The following is a 22,188-nucleotide window of genomic DNA, read 5'->3' on the forward strand; positions in this document are numbered from 1 at the left end:
AGTTCGCAGAGCTCGTGTCTCACACGTCTGCTTCTCGCATGGCATCCCCGGAAACCGGCTATGGTGTTTAAGCCCTGCCCTTTTAGGTGCAAAGCTGTCCAGTATAAAAGCGGGTGCGCAAACACCATTCCTCCCAGAACTTTCTTCCTTCAAGACAGCGATTCATCTCTCATCTAGAAGCCCTCTACTACTTAGCTGTCAACATACACGAGTCAGCGGGCGGGATCTTTACGGCAACGAGAAGACTCTCCGCTCCCCTGCAATGTTCCGGCAAACATTTACTCTGCCTCGCCGCTTGACGCTTCGCTGTATATGAGGCGCTTACATGTTTGCATCTTTAAAAGATGTCATTCCGTAAGTGTTCCTTATGCGAGGGGCACATCCCGCCATAAGATCAGCATGAGAACTGCGTTCGCTGTCTGGGCCACGCCCATGCAGAGACAGCTCTCATAGAGACAGACTGCCCTCACTGTGAGGGCATGAGTCTCAATGCTTCACTCGCAAATCGCTCTCATTCTGAGGAGCGATTCAGCCCACTGTGCCCTCCCACCTGCCTCTTCTGTGACTCCCGAGGGATCACACAGAGGCACGGCAGGGCCGCAAGGTCGAGAAGGATGAATTTGAGGTGGACCTCATGCTGGCACACGCCCTGCGAGCCCCTCAATCTCCATGTACTGCATCTATGCCGATAAAGTATGTGCGTGATGAGCATCGACCCTCTGCAGGAACGCACGGCCTCGTCATGTTCATCGGTTCTGATGCTGGGGATGATGTTATGTCTCTCGCTGCATCTGGAGAGTGGTCAATAGAGGTCATTGCTGTCCCTTCCCTGGGCGAGGAGCATGCATGCCCCACTGACAAGGAGATGCTTTGCATCCTTTCAAGGGCGGTCGAAGAGCTTGGTCTCGAGTGGTCTCTAGAGAAACCTGAAAATTCTCACCTTGATAAATGGTTCCTGCAGTCCAGATGTCGTCAATGACTGCTTATCGCAGATCTACCCCGTTCTTCATGGAAGTTCATAACAAACTGACAAAATCCTGGCGCACGCCCTATTCAGCTTGCTCGCACAGCGATACCATTCTCCTGACAAAAGTAGACCACGGGGAAGACTAGGGTTATGCCCAACTACCCCCTTTGGAAGAGGCGGTAACGGCACATCTCTACCCCACAAGTACCCGACGTGTAGCAGAGCATGGCAATCACACCCCATTCATCTTTCCAAGCCGTGTCGACTAACGTCCGCACTGGCTGGAAAAGTATACTTTGCGACGGGCCAAGCTGGTTCAGCACTCCACATGATGGCGGTGCTCCAAGTTTTCCAAGCTAAGCTCCTCAAGCAAATGGATGAGCAAGGCTGCAATCCAGAGACGTTTAAAAGAGCTCCGCTACAGACTTAGCGCTGCGGGCCACTAAAGTCACTGCACAGGCCAATGGCAAGTCAGTGGGCAACCTGGTGGTCATGGTTCATCACTGACGCTCACTGAAATGCGTGATGCAGAAAAAGCCGCTCTCTTTGATGCTCCGGTGTTTCCAGCCGGTCTTTTCAGCAGCTCTATGTATAGATTTGCCGAGCACTATATCACCGCTCAGCAATACTCGCAGGCTATGAGACATATTATGCCAAAACGGAGCAGTACTTCATCACAACCGGCTCGCTCCCATTCTGTCTCGGGCCAGCGCTCGGCTAACAACCCCATGCCTGCTGCCTCAGCTTATCCAAAAGTCGCCGCTGAGCTGCCGGTAAAGCCGTGCAAGCCTTGGCCTAAACGTAGGCAGCCACCTCAGCGCAAGTCTTGCGCAGATGGGAAACCACCCCGCTCAGCTAAAGCGTTCCTGACTAGCACAGCTCTATGATGCAGGAATGCAGAGCTCGCCGTTCCTTCTGGACCCGTCCTGAAGAAGGCTCGATTACAGACACACAATGCTGTTCCCCTCTTCCTATTCTGCTGTTTGTCGGGAAATGAATATCGTTGTTCAAATGTTACTTCTGTGTCTCACATTCAAATAAAGAATGTATAAAGGAGTACAGCGCTCGTTGCACATGCGCAAGTCGCTCGCACTTTCTCAATAAAGAGCTCTTTTCCACTTCAAAGCCCACACATTATGCTTCCCAATGGTGAGCAGCGCATTATATGATATAATGAACAAACCAAATCGCCCTCGGTCACATTCGTGAATGCGTGGCTAGCCCTTATAGGCATTTCCGATTGGATGCCAAAAACAATCTAACATGGTCATACAATCCATTTGCACATCGATTGCTCCATTTCAACGGAGTTCTGTCTTCCATGGTTCCTTCCAAAGACGCGCCGGTATTACGAGCCGAAATACACAATCTTCTCGCAAAGAACATGATAGAGGTTGTTTCAGACGAATTAATAAGCCTGCTGTGCTGCTGCGCGAATGTGTGGCAAGTGCTCATGAGCGTCTCCGACTGGGTGTTTAAAAGATCGAGCATTGTCATACGATTCAGTTTGTACGCCAGCTACCTCGCTTCACCGGCTCTTGCAATCTGTGCTCTGACCACAGTATTTGCCGGTGTTGCACACAGAGATTCACAGTCTCCTCGCAAAAAAATGCGATAGAGACTCTCCCAGACTGTGACACACACAGCGGTATATACAGCCATTATTTCTTCGTTCTGGAGAAGGACGACGGGATTCGGCCCATTCTAGTTCTGAGATGCTTGAATCGCGTGCTCCCATTCAAAATATGAACTCAGAAACATATCACACATCCGTTCTCAGAACTTGTTTGCCTCAATAGATCTGAAGGACGTGTACTTCATGTACCAATTGCACCGTGTCGCAGGCGGTTTTTCAGATTTGCGTTCAGGGGAACTGTGAATCAATTTAAAATACTTCCTTTCAGTCTGTTCTGGCTCCCTGCATGTTCACAAAATGTATCGATGCGGTGCTCGCCCTATTGAAGATTAATGGCGTGAGTGTTTTTTAATTACCTCGGTGATTGGTAATTACTAGCCAATCAGAGGCACTACTGAGCAAACACAGAGACTTGTTGCTTTGCCATCTGAAAAATCTGGGTCTGAATGTCAACTGGGTGAATAGCACACTTTTCCCCAGCCAGTAAATCTCATTTTTAGGAGTTCGTCTCGACTCTTTGAGCATGCGTGTGCACCTCATGTACGAGTGCGTACAGACCATTCTTTGGTGTCTGTCTCAGTTCAAACTGGGAAAACATTACCACTGAAATAATTTCAGAGAATGCTGGTTTTAATGGCAGCAGCATCCGCCATCATACCGTTAGGTCTGTTACACATGAGACCTCTCCAGTACTGGCTTAAGCGATGTTCCACATTGCGCCTGGAGCCCTGGGCGCATGCGCATCGCAGTAACTCGCCACTGTCTGTCTGCTCTAGCACCATGAACAGCGTCGGCCTTCTACCAACAGGGTGTAATGCTGGGTCAAATTTTCAGAAGAAAAGTGCTGACCACAGATGCATCCGACACAGGTTGGGGTGTGGTGTGTGATGAACGACCGACTTTCGGCACCTGGACAGGTGTGAAACGGGCATGGCACGTCAACCACGTAGAGCTACTGGCTGTCGTTCTAGCTTTGACAGCTTTTCATTCCAACATTGTGAATCACCACATTCTGATTTGTTTGGACAACACAACAGTAGTGGCATATATACAGTTGCAATCAGAATTATTCAATCCCCCCCAAGACAATAAGGATTTACAAAGGTAAGCTTTTCTGATGACCCAGAGTTTTTAAACTTTACATCTATATCAGTTGAGTGACACATTCAAAGTCATAATATGAATATATAACCTAATATTTCTAAATAGCAGGATTTCTTTAAAATACAGCCATGTCATAATTATTCAACCCCTACTGCATGTAGCTGTTTCTTAAATATGTAAGGCTTCACAAGTAATTATTTTAAAACAAAATTAAGTCATCAATCTGCAATGGCACTTATTTAACTTTTAAAATTTAAGTTTAGCGTTGTAAGCAAAAATGTATTTCTATGCAAAAAATGCAATTAAAAATAAGCTGTCTCAAAAGCTAATAGAGGAGATTATTTCATTACACAAGAAAGGTCATGGCTAAAAGTACATTTCCAAGGCACTTCAATTTCCAATAGACAAAGTGGGCAGCACCATTCATACATTTTTTAAATATGGTACAAAAGTAACCTCCTTGGGATGTGGAAGAAAGCAAAACTTCAAGGGAAATGTTGAATTGAATATTCAAGAAGTAATTAGGAGAGACCTGTGGTGTCCTGAAAGAGGGTTTTATAGACGTATGACACTAAACTGAAAATTAGTTTTAGACCCATGGGTCAGCAGTACGTCTGGAGTAAGATGACAAGGTGATGACAAGAACGACACCATCGCCACAGACAAGCATGGAGGTGGGTTGGTCCTGTTATGGGGGTGTTTTGCGGCTGCAGGAAACAGCTATCCTGACTATGTGACTGACACCATGGATTCTTTCAGGTATCAGGCCATTTTGGCATGAAAAATGTGATTCCTTCAGTGTGTAAATTGAAGCTCAGTGATCACTGGACTTTCCTGCAAGACAGTAACACCAAGGATACATCCAAGTTGTCTGAAATCTGGTTCAGGGATAGGTCGTGGAATGTCCTTAAATGGCCCTTTCAGTCCATTATTAAAATCCCATTGCAAACCTTTGTTGGGATTTCAAGGAAGCAGTGGCATCACAGAAACCAAAGAATGTCAGTGAGATGGAAGCTTTTGCTCATGAGAAATGTGTAAAAATTCTAATAGAGAGGCGTCCGAAGACTGAGAACACTTACCTGAAACATTTATTTGCTGTTATTAAGGATAAAGGATGCTCCAAAATGGCCCAATCAGTCCTGGTTTCTGGAGATGGTAGAAGTACTGGAAGGGCCTCCATGGGAAATACCACTGAGGAGAGACCTTCTCTCTCAAAAACATGGCATGTTTTGGCATCCCCAGCCAGAGCTGTGAAGCCTACACGTGTGGCCTCTGAACGGAGCACAGCGGACGAGCCAGAATTGGCTCAGTCAGTTATGAACACTATTTTACAGGCTAGAGCACTGTCCACGAGACGCATTTATGCACTGAAATGGAATGTGTTCACTAATTGGTGCTTTTCACACAGCAAAGACCAGTGAACTGACCCAGTGAACTGCCCCATACCTGAAATTCGTACATTTCTTTAAGTGCGATTTGGACATGGGGCTCACTCCATCAATGCTCAAAGTTTATGTGGCGACTATATCTGCATATCACGCACCTGAAGCCAGCACCTCAATAGGCAAACATGATTTAATCAAAGTTCCTTAGGGGAGCGAGGTGGCTAAATCCCCCTCGCCCGGCTACAGTCCCAACTTGGGACCTAACTTTGGTCCTAAAGCCCTCACGGGGCCCCCCTTCGAGCCTCTGTACTATGTTCAAATGTGTGTGCTTTCTCTTAAGACCGCATTACTGCTGGCTTTTGCCTCAGTAAAACGGTTCGGCGATTTGCAAGCACTGTAAGTTGACAGTTCATGTCTAGAGTTTGGTCCAGGTCTTTCAAAAGCCACTGTCAACCCAAGGAGAGGCTATGTGCCTAAGGTTCTAACCACGCCCTTCAGAGCGCAGGTGGTTCACCTTCAAGCCTTTTTCCCTCCTCCATTTAATTTGGATGAGGAGCGGTCCTTGCATTTGTTATGCCCTGTGCGAGAGCTACACACGTACATTGAGCGCACCTACCAATTCAGACTGTCTGACCAGCTTTTTGTGTGCTATGGAGGATGCACAAAAGGAATGTCCATCTCCAAGCAAAGACTTTCTCACTGGATCGTTGATGCGATCACCCTGGCTTAAGAGTTGCAGGGTGTGACTTTCCCAATTGGTGTTAAAACACTGAACTAGAGGCATCACCTCTTCATAGGGCCTCTTCACGAACGATGTGTCCTTACAAGACATATGTTTTGCAGCAGGATGGTCTTCTCAAAACACATTCGCAATGTTTTACATCCTAGTCGTAACGTCTCTTTCATCGATAGTCCTCTGTCTACAGCACTTGCTATTTCGTTGGCCAAACATATACTTATGCTCCTCTTTAAGTGCTGGCTTCCTGTCATTTTACACAACCACCTGCATTTAGACCGTTGTATTTCCCAGAAGTCACAGGCACTTTCATTACAAATAAACATAATTCCCGACAAGGTTCGTGAAAGGGTTAATTCATACTATATGACCATAGTTCATATATTCTGAGTATTCCCTTCCTGGCTCACCATGAGGGTAACATACTCATGTTGGTCGCCGTCCCGTGGGACTGCTACGTCATGTTTCCTCTCTGTGAAGGTTGTGTCGTGTAGTGCGGCATGATGGGACTCTGTTCCCCATAGCGTCAGCTTAGTGACGCAATGTCAAGTGAACTGAATCGTAAGGGAACGTCTCGGTTACGTAATGAGACATTGCGTAAGCTGGCTGCACTACGGACTCAGGCTTTTTTTGAGGTGCGAGCGATGCGTTCTTTGTCCCTCAGTCAGAAAATTCTGAGGAATGGTGTTTGCATTTCGCTTATACCGGACAGCTTCGCGTCTAAAAGGGCTTAAACCCCAGTGAGCAAGCTGAAGACAACTGTGGCAAAGAACACAAAACTCCATAAGATGTTGGTTAATGGAGAAAAATAACCTTGGGAGAAACCAGGCTCATTGTGGGGGCCAGTTCCCTTCTGGCTAAACAGCATGAATATAATGGGCATATTAGTTATGTGCAGTGCAAGTCATGGTTTAAAATGAGTAATTAAAGTAAGTTTTAAAGGCCAGTGTTTAAACAAAGATTTTGAATGAACTGTAAGAATGATGACTAATGTCTTTGAAGTCCATCCTGGATTAACTGCAGAAGTGCACATAGATGCAGTTGTCCTTGTTAGTTGGCTGATGAAGGCTTTTGTTGGCAATTAATTGATAGTCTATGTATTCCATTTTAAAAGTGTAGTCCATCATTAGACCAAGGTGATGCAGGCAGAGATCAGTAAGGTGCATCACAGTTCAACCGGCAGGTCATTTCGGTGAGGTCTATCCTAAGTCTAAGGTTCAGGCAGTGGCATATGAATTATCCCATGTCTTATGGTTGGAGTCAGCATCAGTTCATCCTCTGGAGTCCATTGTAATAGACTGAAGTGATGTCTTGCTGGCACCGGCTGCATTTAGTCATCATCACTCAGAAACACGTAGTAGTGGAGTCTGACACCAAGCAGGAACGGAGCTGGATCTGACATATTGTATACATAAATTTTCATGTCCATTTACTCTGTGTACTCAAATAAACAAACTGACCAAAATGCCATTCCCTGGTAGATTCTTCTCATGGTGGTTAGTGTTAGGTGACCTCACTGACCTGACTGTTTATGGCCACATTTGTGTCTCTGCAGATCCTAAGCGACATGTTCTCCTTAGTGTTTGTGAATGATGGTCTGGCCGAATCCCTGCAGCCCCTTTTGGCTTGCCCCTCACCTCGTATCAAACCCTCATCCCTCCTCAGTTCTCTGCACACTTCTCTTCCTAGAGACGGAGCCAGAGCAGGCAGCTCCAAGGTTAGTGCATGTGTGCACAAAAACACTAACAATTGCACAGATTCAACAAATGAGATAACATCACACTGAATGTTAATAATAGGGCTCACTTTACTTTTAAAAGGCAAATTTAGAATCAGCATAGGTGGTGAAAAACATAAATGCTAAAAACATAAATGTACATCCTTTTTAGGAATTGACATTCGGTTGCAGTAAATTCAAAGATGGGAGCTCCTCTTTATTAAAACGAACTGAAAATGTTGTCAACTCTGGCTTATCTTCACTTCCTGTTCTGCCAGTCTTGAAGAGGAAATGGACTGAAGATGCTAAGGCCTTTGAGCCGCCCAGCAAACAGCTTAAAGAAGGTATAATAATGTAGACAAAATACGTTATTTCTTCAGAGGGGAAGAAAAGATACGAAAGATTATTTTAAATGGATATTATAAAGGAATTTTTGTTGTACTTGTTCTAATATAAGCTATGGATTTTGGCTGTACAAACAGTCACTGTTTCTCTGTACTTCTCCTTATGTCACTCCCAGATGAGGCATCGTCATCCAAACTTTTCCCTACTCTTTGCGGAGGAAGGCAGGTCCTATCACAGATTTTGGACAGTGCAGACTTTGAGTGTTCTCTCTGCATGAGGTAAAAGTTGATACATTTATTGTTAAAGGCTTTACTTTTTAGAGACCCAAACCCCTTCCTCACTCATTTGCTTTCCCAGACTGTATTATGAACCTGTCACCACACCCTGTGGACACACTTTCTGCCTCAAGTGTTTGGAGCGCTGCTTAGACCACAACCCCAACTGCCCCCTGTGCAAGGAGAATCTATCTGAGGTAAACATACACACAATCAGACATAATCTCCTTGCACTGCTACCAGATATTATCATACACAACACACTATTCTTTCCTCGAAGTATACACACCCTTTTTCTGCACAAACACATGCACAATCTTTTATCTTATAGCTAGGCAATCATTGTTGAATGATATTTCTTTTTTGGGAATTTAGTTTTAGTCATTAGTCAATGAGAAGATGATTTTTTTTATCCAAAATGCAAATATCTGACTGGATTCTATTCTGCAGTATCTGGCTACTAGAGCGTACAACATTACTCTTCTAATGGAAGAAGTATTGCAGCGCTACCTGTGTGAAGAGCTGGCAGAAAGGAGAATATTGCATGAAGAAGAGATGAAAGAACTTTCAAAGTAAGTTGGTGTTGGTTATAGTGGTCTCCATAACCATTTTGCTGTATAATGATACCCTGTTTGATCGTTCCCTGTACAATCTTTAAACACACCTGGGGCGTCATTTATAAAGATGCATGTTGAATGATCCTACAACAATTTCCTAAATGTTTTAGGATCATTCAACATGCATCTTTATAAATGTAAATTTTGAACAATTTATAAAAAGCTGGTACTCACAAACATTTTCTTCACAAACACTACATAAATTGCAAATCTTGAAATCATGCACATATGAGTGCATGGACTTCACCTACATAAGCCCACAAATATTCTATTAGGGAGAGACGGAATACAATTAAAGTGCATGCGCAAGTCGTTCATTCATTAATTTCTTCTCTTGGTAAGGTTCCCTAAAAAAAAGTGTGTGCAGCCATGGGCGCCTTACCATTTCCTGGTTTCTGCTCATATACTATTCAACAACTTCTTGTCAATAATTCATTTTCATAACAAATTATGAATCCATTCATTGACCAAATTTTCTGTAAATTAAGGATGTTAATGATTAATCGAAAATCGATTAATTGTCGTTAATAATTTTATCGATTTAAGCTTATCGATCGTCGATTAATTAATTTCAGGACAAATGTGTTCTGTAATCATCACAGCAGACATTGATAAGGCTGTCTATACAGTCATTATTCGCTAGAAGGCGCTTGGCGCTGCATGTCATGTCTTCTCCAGTTCACGGAAGAAGAGCCGCACAGATCAGAGTGATGTTCAACAGTGTTGGAGCGTTTCTCTATAAATGAACACTTGTTTTCTGCACACACCATGATAGTGTGTTAAAGTACAACATGACAACAAGCATGGTTGATCTCCTTGTTTCATCCCAAACTACAATTATGTCAGCGATCGATGGAAAAGCACATTCAGCTGACATCTCTCCATCACCGGAGAAGCGGTATGTTATGTACTGTGTTTACACAGCGTGCTATTATTTCACTTAATTTCCATGAAAAAAATAAATCCAAAGGTCTGAAATATTCCACAATACTGCCAATACTTCCATTTCTTAAGTTTATTAATTTATATTATATATAAACATTAGGCTACAAGCACATATTATTTGGAGTCCTCCACGTGCGTTTTGCAATATAAACGTTAATGATTAATTGATTGTTAATTTCCACGACGATCGATTATGCAAATGTTTGAAAATTGACATCCCTACTGTAAATGCACACCATTCTTCAATCAAGGTCCATATTGTTAAACCTTAATTCCAAAAAGAAGTTTACATGCTCTTCTACATCTAATAAAAAATGCATAGTAGGGTCGAACAGTATACCGGCACTATAGTAGTATCGCAGTATTAAAGCTTCGAAATACTGGCAGTGCCACCTGTATTTTTTTAAAATGGTGGAATAGTGTTCGGTAGTATCGTAAGTAATGTTGTATGTGTGGTATATTATTAATTATATAATATTTTTAAATTTTTAAATATTGTATACAGTGACAAGAAAAAGTATGTGAACCCTTTGGAATTACCTGCCGTTAACACCGATCAGCCACAACATTAAAACAACCTGCCTAATATTGTGTAGGTCCCCCTCGTGCTGCCAAAACAGCGCCAACACACATCTTGGGATAGCATTCTGAGATGCTATTCTTCTCACCACAGTTGTACAGAGTGGTTATCTGAGTTACTGTAGACTGTCAGTTCGAACCATTCTGGCCATTCTCTGTTGACCTCTCTCATCAACAAGGCATTTCTGTCCACAGAACTGCCGCTCACTTAATTTTTTTTTTAATTTTTTTATTTTATTTTTTTTTGGCACCATTTGGAGTAAAGTCTAGAGACTGTTGTGCATGAAAATCCCAGGAGATCAGCAGTTACAGAAATAGTCAAACCAGCCCATCTGGCACCAACAATCATGCCATGGTCCAAATCACTGAGATCACATTTTTTTCCCCATTCTGATGGTTCATGTGAACATTAACTGAAGCACTTGACCCATATCTGCATGATTTTATTCACTGCACTGCTGCCACACAATTGACTGATTAGATAACCGCATGGATGATTGTTGGTGCCAGACTCATTACACGTCCTTCAGGACTGCACAAATAATCAAAATAACATCAGAAACGCAATATGGTCCTATGTCAGCATTAAACTACAAAAGGCTGTGATTTAATTAAACGAATATCTGGTCTGTGTGCGCTTCAGAGTGAACGGGTGACGTGCTGTTCTTTGTGCATGCACAGGGCTCCTGTTGTTCTTGGCGCTCTAAGAGCAGTCTATGTACATTTATAAGCAAAGTGCTGCAGTTCACACATTCAAGCAATTATAAAGTGTGTAACCGCTACAAGTTTTTAAACAGATCTTCAAAAAAGACACAGTATTACAGAAATTAAAGAGATGATTGTCCAGTGAACTTGTTCCATCAAAATAAAAGCTCCAGGTGAAAAAAAATTACAAATAAACTGTATAAAACAAATAAAATCTTTAAATAATAGTAATAATTATTCAATAATATATTTATTTATAAATTGAATTTTATAAAGCTATACACGCAGTAATAATTCAGTAACATTGTTCAACTATGTTCCAAAAACATAAAGTTGTAGTTTTTGCACAATATTTTTGTTTTTTCACAAAATGTTTTAGTAAAAATATATGTAGTCAAATAATGTTTTTTTTAATTAGGCTGCTTTGTATGATATATATGGGTGCATATACAGTAAATGAAAACAATGAAATATAATTCTTCCTTGTGTTCATTCATTGAAAAATTGTGGATGCCTTCGTTATTTTGACTAATTTTTCACTTCATGCATTAAACATTTTGAATATACTTTGCTAAAATGTTTTTTTTATTTGAAATTATGGTGCCTCTAAAATGGCTTAAAGTGATTTTTATTCTTTTTTTTTTTTATCAGAACAAATACATAATTATTGAGATATATATTGCCATATATTTTTTTATATTTGCCATAAGCTCAGCCCTAATTGTGGTACTACTTGATATCATGATACTTCAGCTGGTATTGTATTGTAAGATATGATTATGGTATTGTGTCAACACTAATGCATAGACTACATGGTAATCATACTCCGTATAAACCAAGACATGCACATTCCATTCCCGCTATTCTCTTCCACTTACTATTGCGTTTTATAAATCCTGATTTTTTTCTTGACTTTTGAGGTAGGATCAAATCCATGGAATTTTGGATCAAATCTAATCATATGTGCGTTTTATAAATGAGGCCTTTGTGCTTTGGCAAATTACTAAAATCTTTTTTATACCCAGAATAGATTATGATTTATCACATAGCTATTAGGGTAACTGAGTTGCAGTTGTTCTGTATTGGTTACATTGATTTAATATTTTCTCTTGACTTTAATGTCCAGATATTAATTATAATTTTTTTTTTTCATTGCAGCTTGAATCTGGAAGTGCCCATCTTCGTGTGCACCATGGCATTTCCTACCATTCCCTGCCCACTGCATGTCTTTGAGCCTCGATACAGGCTTATGATTCGCAGATCCATGGAAACAGGAACAAAGCAGTTTGGCATGTGCATTGCTGATGAACTAAAGGGGTAAGAGACCTAGAATGAATCTATTTGATTCTACATTCATGTGCTCTTTAAAAATGGAAGCCTTGTATGGTATTGAAGTTCAAAACTTGAATACATTCGCTAAATTAGAAGTTTTTTATTTAGTAACTAAACTTTTTTTTACAAGAGCTTGAACTCTTCGTGATGGCCCACTTTTGAAGCAGCACCTGGTTGATGTTTAAAAACCTGTGAAATGAAATTAAAGGGGTCATGACAAACTTTATTTTATTTTTTATTTTTTATATAATTTTATTATATTCCCTGAGGTCCAGTGATAATGTTATTTATTTATTTTTTATTTTTTAAATTTTTTTTGCACCAAAACAGTCATAATTTAGTAATATAAGATAATTTTCCAACTTGTCTCTGGCCCTCTGTTTGAAATGCCTGGTTTTGGCCTAAGCACCTCTTTTAAACTGCAACATAAACGGCCACTGTTATGATTGGCTAACATCGTGCAGCCCCTCAAGTACAGCCATATTTTGATACTTAATCAGAAGAGAATGAACAAGCTCCACAACATTTTAAAAATACATTTCAGGGTTTACACATAATGCACATCCAACATCTGAATATATTAAACTGTTCACTCAAGCACAGCAGCACCATAAACTCAAAATCAAACTGTCATGACATATAACCCACGATTTTGCGATAGAGTCCAATAGTGTTTTTAACTGCCCAAACTTTCAATAACAGTTCCTTTGCAAAGCTTGAATAGTATTATGACTGGTTCACAAGCAATCCACGCTAATATGAGCCAGAACAATCTGCATATGCATAGTACAAAGCACGATGAACAAGACACACACACATATAGTATCATCCTGCACAGGCGCACATCGTCTGAAACGCATCAAAACGGTCAAAGATGTCCATCTAGTGTACGTTTACATACACCAACAATTAAAAATAGCACAGATGGGCACACGAACATGTCCAGGGTGGGTATGTGCTCAAAATAACAAGATGCACAGCAGCTGAATGAAACAGAATGGGGTCTCCTTTTCAGAGTTGTAACTTGACACTGCATCTTTTAAAAGTGAGGTGAGATACATGACAATGGTCTAAGATGGTCTGTCTAGTGCATGTTTATATACAAAGATAATTCAAAATATTCCACATGGGTCCCCTTTGACGTTCAGGAATAGTAGGCCACACTAGGCCTGTCTGTCCTGCTCTCTCTGTTTACGAACGGAGCACCAGTGGGCGGAGCCAAGGGTGCAATTATTGAAGTAGGCGTTGATGTTGCTGTAGAGGCGGTCATGAATAAATAAGCCCCTTAGTGACGTAGGGAAGACACGGAAGTAGAGAACGAGGCATTTTTGCTCTCTTGGTTTCAATAAATGCTTTTAGTCCAATGATCAAATTGTGTTCTAACTGGCACAGATGATGCCTTCCCAGGGCACTCTGAAGAGAGCACAATCCATGCTGTAGCATTCCAAACACAATTTCCAATAAGAATCACTTAAAAAGTGAGTTTTGAATGACCGTTATCACCTTTCAGCCCTCTGAAGCTCTCACAGTGGAGGGTGATCGTATTCGAAGGGAATAGGGCATAGGGATGTGAGGAAAGTCACTGGAGTTTATTCAGATTTTTAATGCAGATATTTTTCTGAGGATTATTGGGATGTAGAGCATGAGTAAGTGTACTTTATTCTTTATGCCTAGTGTATTGTGATTCAAAACATTGATAAATTATGATATATTTACTCGCTTCCATTCATACTTCCATTCCATTCAACAGCTCCTAGGGATGCACAGATATGGAAATTTTGGCCGATACTGATAATCAATGATTCTTTATTTTTGAAGGCTGATAACCGATATGTTGTCCGATAAATCTTAATTTGGATATAAATTAGGGATGGGCATTTTCAAGTAGTTTTGTAGTCGAGATACCTGTAACCCACAAAAAAAAACGAGTAATTGTTTACTCGTAAATTAAAAAGTTAATAATATCAAGACACTTACGTGAAATCAATATTTTCTTTTATTCAGACGTTACCAAGAACTGTTTCAAAATAAGATGACTTTAACAAACTATGCTTTTCTTATGGTGGAAAAAATGTAATTGAACAATATGCATTAATAAAAATGGAATATGAAACCAGTCTTATTCAGAAAAACAAGTGGTGAAAGTTGGCTTTTTATAAAATTCGCTCTGTCTGTGTTCAGAGACTTAATGCACATACATACTGGTCTGATAAGCTTCACGTACCGCTCTGCATTTGATCCAACATAAAAACAAATCCTCGTCCATTGACTCACATCAAGAACCAAATACCAATAGAGTATAATTCAGTAAGAATCAAAATATTAAAAGTATTGCCATATTTGTCTTTGTTTGAAAGCACAGACACCATATCATCTTTCATCCAACACCTCAACAACACGTGTATGCGCAGTGTCCCCCAGTGGACTCAGTTGTAACTGTAAGATGTGGTGAGATTAATTTACATTTAGTCATTTAGCAGACAGTTTTATACAATGCGACTCACACATGAGGAACAGAAGGAATTTGTCAAAATAAAAATGTCAACAATATTTTCAGTATCACACTGCCAAGTGGCTGGAGTAGTAAAGATGCTAGCACAGAAGAAAGAGACAGACAAGGATAGAAGCTGCACTTGTATGCCATTAGTTTACATAGAAAATTAGCTGCCCAGCCTGCCAGAGAGTGTTCCAAAGATACCCACCGAGTGGACTGACTTGCTAAATGATTCTGCATAAACTCTTTGTGCGCAGGGTCTGCTATGTGCTGCTGATGTGTCACATCATGCTGATGGCACTGATCAAAACCCTCATGGCGAGTAGCATGCACCTGAAATAGTTTAACCAGAAGGAATAAGCCATAACTTATCAGCTTTAATATATCAACCTAATTTATCGGACCGATAACGATAACAAAAAAAAATTCACAGTTATCAGCAGATAGTGATATATCCATCGATATATCATGTATCCCTAGCTCCAGCCTGATATTTGGCAAAGTCCAAGATGCACTGTGATTGTTTGTGGGCTGGTTATGTAATAACTTGGTCAGTTAGATCATTGTTCTGTTCTAAAGTTAGTGAAAAAGCGGTCAGACTCTGTATTGAGATCGCTTCTCAGTTTCCCTGGCTGAACACAGGCTCTGTGCATGAAAAGTAGCAGGTGTGTGTGTGTGTGTGTGTGTGTGTGTGTGTGTGTGTGTGTGTGTGGCTTTGCTGGCTGCAATTTAAACTAAACGTAACTGTGAAGGACTTTACGTTATTCAAAACAATGACTCACTCTTTCAGATTGAGCAAAGCCGTCTTGCATTTTGTAGTGAATCAGGTGCTACAGAAATGTCCACACTTATCTTAATCATCATAACTCCTAAGGATCTGCTTTATCATAACAGACCAGTGGCTTTGCCTCAAAAAATTTAAATGAGAAAATAATTGACTGTACAAAAGTATAACCAAATATCACAAAATATTGTGTATTGCACTCATATTTCTAAAATAACACTGTCTCTTGTGCTCATTGTGTTCTCATTAGGAAGCTAAAGCATGGCAAGAGTTTGATGGGGAGTAATGACGAAACACAGGCAAATAGTCACGTGAGGAGGCAATTCCTCCACTTCGCTGTGATTGGCTTCTTACCCTGTCAGTCTGTCAGTGCTATAATGCCTGCCTCTAATAATCTGTGGAGATTGCTATGAATGGTGCAAACCGAAGGAAGTAGACAGATTAATTGCAGAGTAAATAACTAACTTAGACAACACCACTTTTAGTTATGTCAATCAAAATTAACTTAAAATGACTTTAAACATGGAGTGAGCTGTAAAACAATAAATAAAGCTGCAAGCAGCAAATTACGCAACCAAGCACAACAATGGCAGATCCATCATAAGTGAAATGAATAGTATAATATTTGCCCCGATGATTATTTTTGCAGTTTAAAAGCAATAGGAACAATTACTTGTAACACCATACAATTGCCTATAACTTTTGACCAGTAAGTGGCTCTAAACTGCTCAAGTAGCTTCAATGCATGGTGGTGATAACATGTACAAAGTTTCAAATCAATAGCTCAAAGCATTAAGATACAGCCTCACTTCCTGTTTGGTTTCCTGGCCATCACATACATAAGGCCATTTCTTGGCAACTGTTTGAAATATAAAAAATTCAAATGATAACTATTGTGCGGCTTGGTCTGAAGATCAATAGTGAAATTTGGTGGAGACTGGACAGGATTTGTAGGCCAAGTAGCAAAAAAAAGTTTTTGGTTAAAATTCAAAATTCCAGACAGGCAAGATAACGAACCAAGGTGATACATTTTGTGTGGCTCGGTCTTAAGATCATCTAAGTAAAATGTGTATATATATATATAAAAATAAAAAATAAAAAAAACAACTGTACAAGGAGTAACAGTTTTCGTAAAAGTTCTAAATGCTGGGGGAGTCACGTGAAGCCATGCGAGGGGCGGACATGCTATCGGCGAGCTCTGCGCACTTTGCTAGTTCTTTTTTGTTTGTTTTTTTTTTTTCTCCCTTTTTCTCCCCAATTTGAAATGCCCAATTCCCAATGCACTCTAAGTCCTCATTGTGGCGTAGTAACTCGCCTCTATCTGGGTGGCAGGGGACGAATCTCAGTTGCCTCCACGTCTGAGACCGTCAACCCGTGCATCTTATCATGTGGCTTGTTGAGCACACAACCGCGGAGACATAGCGCATGTGGAGGCTTCACGCCATCCACTGCGGCATCCACGCACAACTCACCACGTGCCCCACTGAGAGCGAACCACATTATAGCGACCACGAGGAGGTTACCCCATGTGACTCTACCCTCCCTAGCAACTGGGCCAATTTGGTTGCTTAGGAGAGCTGGCTGGAGTCACTCAGCGCATCCTAGGATTCAAACTCGCAAACTCCAGGGGTGGTAGTTAGTGTCTTTACTCACTGAGCTACCCATACACTCTGATTCTTAACTGATCGAAGAAGACAATATGTCAAAGAATTCTAAATCTTCGGGCTCTGGAGATATTAAAAGACACTTACGTGCTCAAGCTGATTCCCCTCAGCGGCAGGCCGAAAGCCCTGGACTCAATTGGGACGGTGAACAAAGAAATCTGACGTAAATTGATGAATGTGTCGCAGTGCTGACAATGGATGTTGCAGACTTGGAGGATCTTGCTGTAATACGTCGATCGATCACTTCCATGGAGACGAAATTCTCTGAGTTGGATACAAGATTGTCGGACGTCGAGAGACGGATCGATTATCTGGAGTTATCGGAGAGGTGATTAGCTGCTAATCCGCTAGCGACCAAGGGAGATTTGGAATGTGTTTTGGAAAAATTGGAAGACCTTGAGAATCGTAGCTGGCAAAACAATGTCTGAATTGTTGGAATTCCTGAGCATGAAGAAGGCCGAGATATGGTGAAATTCCTAGACGGGCTCCTCCTGAGTAAGCTCGACATAACAGGCCATAAGGTGGAAATCGAGTGAGCTCACAGGAGTCCCGGCTCGCAGAGGGAGACCGGTCCCGATCAATTCTGGCCAAATTTCTGAGATCGTCCGATAAAGATCTCCTTGTTGCGTGAGGCGAGGAGCAAAGGAAAGCTTTTTGGAAGAATCACAGCATTTTCTTGTTCCCAGACTTTGCGAATTCGACAAGAGATAAACATGATAGATTCAGGGAATGCAAGAATCTCTTACATCAATGGGAGGTCGCTTTTGCTCTGTTTCCGGCCAAACTGAGAATAGACACTAAGGATGGCCGTAAAATATTTACATGCCCACAGCAAGCATTGGCCTACATAAAGACATTGGAGTGAGTAAGTAATTTGGTGATTTTCATGTTGCCACCTAGTGGACCTGTCTCACTGAACATACACTACCGGTCAAAAGTTTTGAAACACTTTACCAAAATGTTTCTCATGATCTTAAAAATCTTTTGATCTGAAGGCAAAATGTTTGAAATTAGTTTTGTAGACAAAAATATAATTGTGCCACCATATTAATTTATTTCATTATAAATCTAAAATTTAATTTAAAAAAAAAAGTTTTTGAAATTGATGACGTGGACCAAATAATAAAGAAAAGCAGCCAATAAGTGCCCAGCATATAGTTGGGAACTCCATCAATACTGTTTAAAAAGTATCCCAGGGTGATACCTCAAGAAGTTGGTTGAGAAAATGTCAAGAGTACATTTCTGAAAATTCTAGGTGAGTACTTTGAAGATGCTAAAATATAACACAGTTTTGATTTATTTTGGATTTTGTTTAGTCACAACATAATTCCCATAGTTCCATTTATGTTATTCCATAGTTTTGATGACTTTACTATTATTCTAAAATGTGAAAAAAAAAAAAAAAATTATAATAAAGAATAAGTGTTTCAAAACTTTTGACCGGTAGCGTACACTCGACTGTCCGAGGAAACTGAGCGCCTTTTTCGTTTCATGCTGGTTCCGCCTAGCGGCTGGAGTTTGTTTTGTGTAGTATCATTTCTTCGGGACAGCTTGTGGATGAATCTGCTCGTTTTGGGTGCTTATGCCTCCTGTTGGCTGGAGTTGGTTTTGTGCAATATTGCTTGCAGGACAAGAATTTTATTTTTTATTTTTTATTTTTTGTGCCGGTTCCGATAGCGGCTAGCTCTTGTTTTGTGGAGGCACACACCTTCGAGACAGTTAAGTGGATGAATCTACAAATTTGTGTTTATTCCGCTTATGGGCTGGAGTTTGTTTTATATATTATCTTCTGTTGTGTAATTCTGTATTACAAATTTGTTTAGAAGCACCGGACTTGAGCAATCCGACGGCAAAGTTGTTGTGGGGGCTCTCGTAGGCGTACATGGACTGTTTGAGTTTAGAGGTATGGATGCCGGTTGGAGCTGTCATGCGTGGGTTTCTTTTTTCAGTTTTTCCTGTTCTGGGGAAAGTTTGGGGGTTGATTGTTGCACTAATGTGGAATGTGGTCTTTATAATTTTATTTTTGACACACAATATAATTTCTCTAATATGTCAAAATGTCAAATGTTAATATGAATGGATTGTCTCTCTCCACGTGGAATGTGAATGGGTTGGGGCACCCCATAAAAAGAAGGAATGTTATTTCTTTTCTTAAACGTAAGAAACATGATATAGTGTTTCTTCAAGAAATGCATCTTTCCCCGCAGGAAGCTGAAAAATTTGGGAAGATATGGGGTGGGCATGTTTTCTTTAGTGCTGGCTCAAGTAAGAGCAGGGGAGTCATTACAAGTTAACATCTACAATTCAAATGTCTCAAACAAATTAAAGATAAATTAGGAAGAGTCATTATTGTTTTAGCAGAAATTCAGGGGCAAAGGTTGATTTTGGCTAATATTTACGCACCTAACACTGATGATCAGGGCTTTTTTATAGATCTTGAAGGGATGTTGCAAGCTGCTTGCACACCTCATGATGTAATATTGGGAGGAGACTTCAATCTGTTGATGGATTCAGTCCTTGAACATAGTGAAGCAAATGTGTGCAAGCCCCCTAGAGCAACATTGACACTTCTCAGGATGTGTAAAAATCTTGGTCTTACGGATATTTGGAGACATTTAAACCCATCTGGTAGGGACTACTCATTTTTTTCATCAGTTCATAAGATTTATTCTAGAATAGATTTTTTTTTTATATATATATATATCTAAGTCCCTCATTTCATCTGTTGTTGATTGCTCAATTGGAAACATTTTAGTCTTAGATCATGCCCTAGTGAGTTTTGAGGTGTTGTCACATATGGAGATAAAGAAATCATATAGTTGGCGCTTTAATATATCCCTTTTGCAAAATCCTGATTTCCAACTAATGTTAAAGTCTGAAATCAATGTTTATATGGAGACCAACTTGTCCTCGGTATCCTCTGTGGGCGTGGCTTAGGAGGCACTTAAGGCAGTTCTTAGGGGTCGGATCATACAGTATGCTTCATTCATCAGAAAATCCAAAGCACGAGAACTCGTGGAGTTGGAAGAGAATATAAAAGTACAGAGACAGAGCTGAAGTGCCGAATGTCATCTGATGGCCTCAGAGAATTGACCCGATTGAAATACAGATATAATGCTATTTTGTCGCAGAAGGTGGAGTTTTGGTTATTTAGGGCAAGACAGTCATATTGAGGCGAGGGACAAAGTAGGGAACCTTTTGGCTAGATATATAAAGCAGAGAGAGTGTTTTTCTACCATTCCCTCAGTGAAATCTGCTGGTGGTGAAATTTTTACCTCGGCCATTGGTATTAATAATGCTTTTAAAGAATTCTACCTTGATCTTTATAGTTCCACGTCTTCGTCTACTGATGAATATATTAGAAACTTTGTGGAACCATTAGATCTCCCTAAACTGATAACTGAGCAAACAAATTCTCTTGATTCTGAGATAACCTTGTAGAAGCTTGGCGAGGAAATTAAGGCCTTACCTACAGGCAAGTCTCCGGGGCCAGATGGCTTTGCTGCTGAATTTTTTAGATCTTATGCTACAGAACTGGCTCCACTTTTGTTAGAAGTTTATACGGAATCATTAAAGAATGGAAAGCTTCTGCCAACCATGGCACAAGCCTGGGTCAGTCTGATTCTTAAAAGGACAAAGATCCAAGCGAGTGTAGGAGTTACCGTCCAATTTCCCTGATCCAGCTAGACGTTAAAATTTTGTCTATTTTGGCTAACTGATTATGTAAAGTTATGACATCTCTTATACAGGGCCACAGCTCTTCTGATAACATTAGGCATTTCATCAATATCATTTGGTCAGTGGCGAATGATCAGACTCCGCTCGCTGTCATCTCACTTGACGCCGAAAAGGCATTTGATATGGTAGAATGGGATTATCTTTTTAAGGTTTTGGAAATATACGGGTTCGAAAATACTTTTATTGAATGGATTAAGTTACTTTATAGACACCCGGTAGCGACAGTACAAACAAATGGATTAACTTCAGATTATTTTACTCTGGATAGGGGCCCCCGGTAGGGTTGCCCTCTTTCCCCATTATAATTCTGTCTTGCCCTGGAACCATTAGCAGCCACAATAAGAAAGGAGGATGATTTTCCAGGGGTGATGGCGGGAGGTGTGGCGCATAAGCTTTTGCTTTACACAGATTATATTTTATTATTCGTCTCTGACCCCATTAGATCAGTGCCATGTCTCCACAGGATTATTAATTCCTTCTCTAAATTCTCAGGTTACAGAGTCATTTGGTCTAAATCCGAAGCTTTGGCTCTGACAGCGTACTGCCCAGTAACGGCTTTTCAACTGGGTGCCTTCCAGTGGCCCAAACAGGACATTAAGTATTTGGGCATTTTATTCCCTGCTAATTTGTGTGATTTAGTTAGTTAATTTCGACCCTTTAATAAAAAGGTTTTCGAGTGATGTGGGCAGGTGGGCTTCATTACATTTATCTATAATCGGGAAGGTTAATGTTATTAAAATGAATTATATTCCAAAATTCAACTACCTGCTACAGTCTCTCCTTGTAGATGTCCCCCTCTCTTATTTCAAGTAATTTGTTAGCATAGCAAAGTCCTTATTTGGAATGGTAAATGTCCCAGATTACATTTTAAACAAGTTGCATAGGCCAATTGACAAGGGTGGGCTCGGCATTCCCAAGATTTTATTTTATTATTATGCATTCGGTCTCAGACATTTGGCTCATTGGTCGCTTCCACCTGAAAGAGCCCCTCCCTGGTTTTGTATTGAACAGGAAATCCTCGCCCCTATTTCGCCATTGCAAAGCCTTTCTATCAAACTAACCGTAGAAGTTAAGTCACACCCCTTTATCTCGCATTTGCACGTGGTTTGGACAAAAGTGTCCAGAGTGTTTAATTCAGACATTTATGTAAATGTTGCCTCAAGCA

General features: G+C 40.7%; 1 protein-coding gene and 1 long non-coding RNA gene across 4 annotated transcripts in view; one reads left to right on the forward strand and one right to left on the reverse strand.

The window, feature by feature from the left end:
- Positions 1-22,188, reverse strand: part of LOC127443757 (uncharacterized) — a 600,892-nt gene that overhangs the window by 432,589 nt on the left and 146,115 nt on the right. The gene's annotated exons all lie outside the window — the stretch shown is intronic.
- Positions 1-22,188, forward strand: part of lonrf2 (LON peptidase N-terminal domain and ring finger 2) — a 76,514-nt gene that overhangs the window by 35,981 nt on the left and 18,345 nt on the right. For all 3 annotated transcript variants that reach the window (XM_051702483.1, XM_051702484.1, XM_051702485.1), the window contains 6 exons: positions 7,384-7,545; positions 7,718-7,889; positions 8,066-8,168; positions 8,248-8,362; positions 8,616-8,737; positions 12,170-12,328. In XM_051702483.1, the coding sequence (XP_051558443.1) occupies positions 7,384-7,545; positions 7,718-7,889; positions 8,066-8,168; positions 8,248-8,362; positions 8,616-8,737; positions 12,170-12,328 (833 nt within the window). The remainder of the gene's footprint in view (positions 1-7,383; positions 7,546-7,717; positions 7,890-8,065; positions 8,169-8,247; positions 8,363-8,615; positions 8,738-12,169; positions 12,329-22,188) is intronic.

This window comes from Myxocyprinus asiaticus, chromosome 7 (genome assembly GCF_019703515.2).
Source record: "Myxocyprinus asiaticus isolate MX2 ecotype Aquarium Trade chromosome 7, UBuf_Myxa_2, whole genome shotgun sequence".
In the NCBI taxonomy this organism is placed as follows: Eukaryota; Metazoa; Chordata; class Actinopteri; order Cypriniformes; family Catostomidae; genus Myxocyprinus; species Myxocyprinus asiaticus.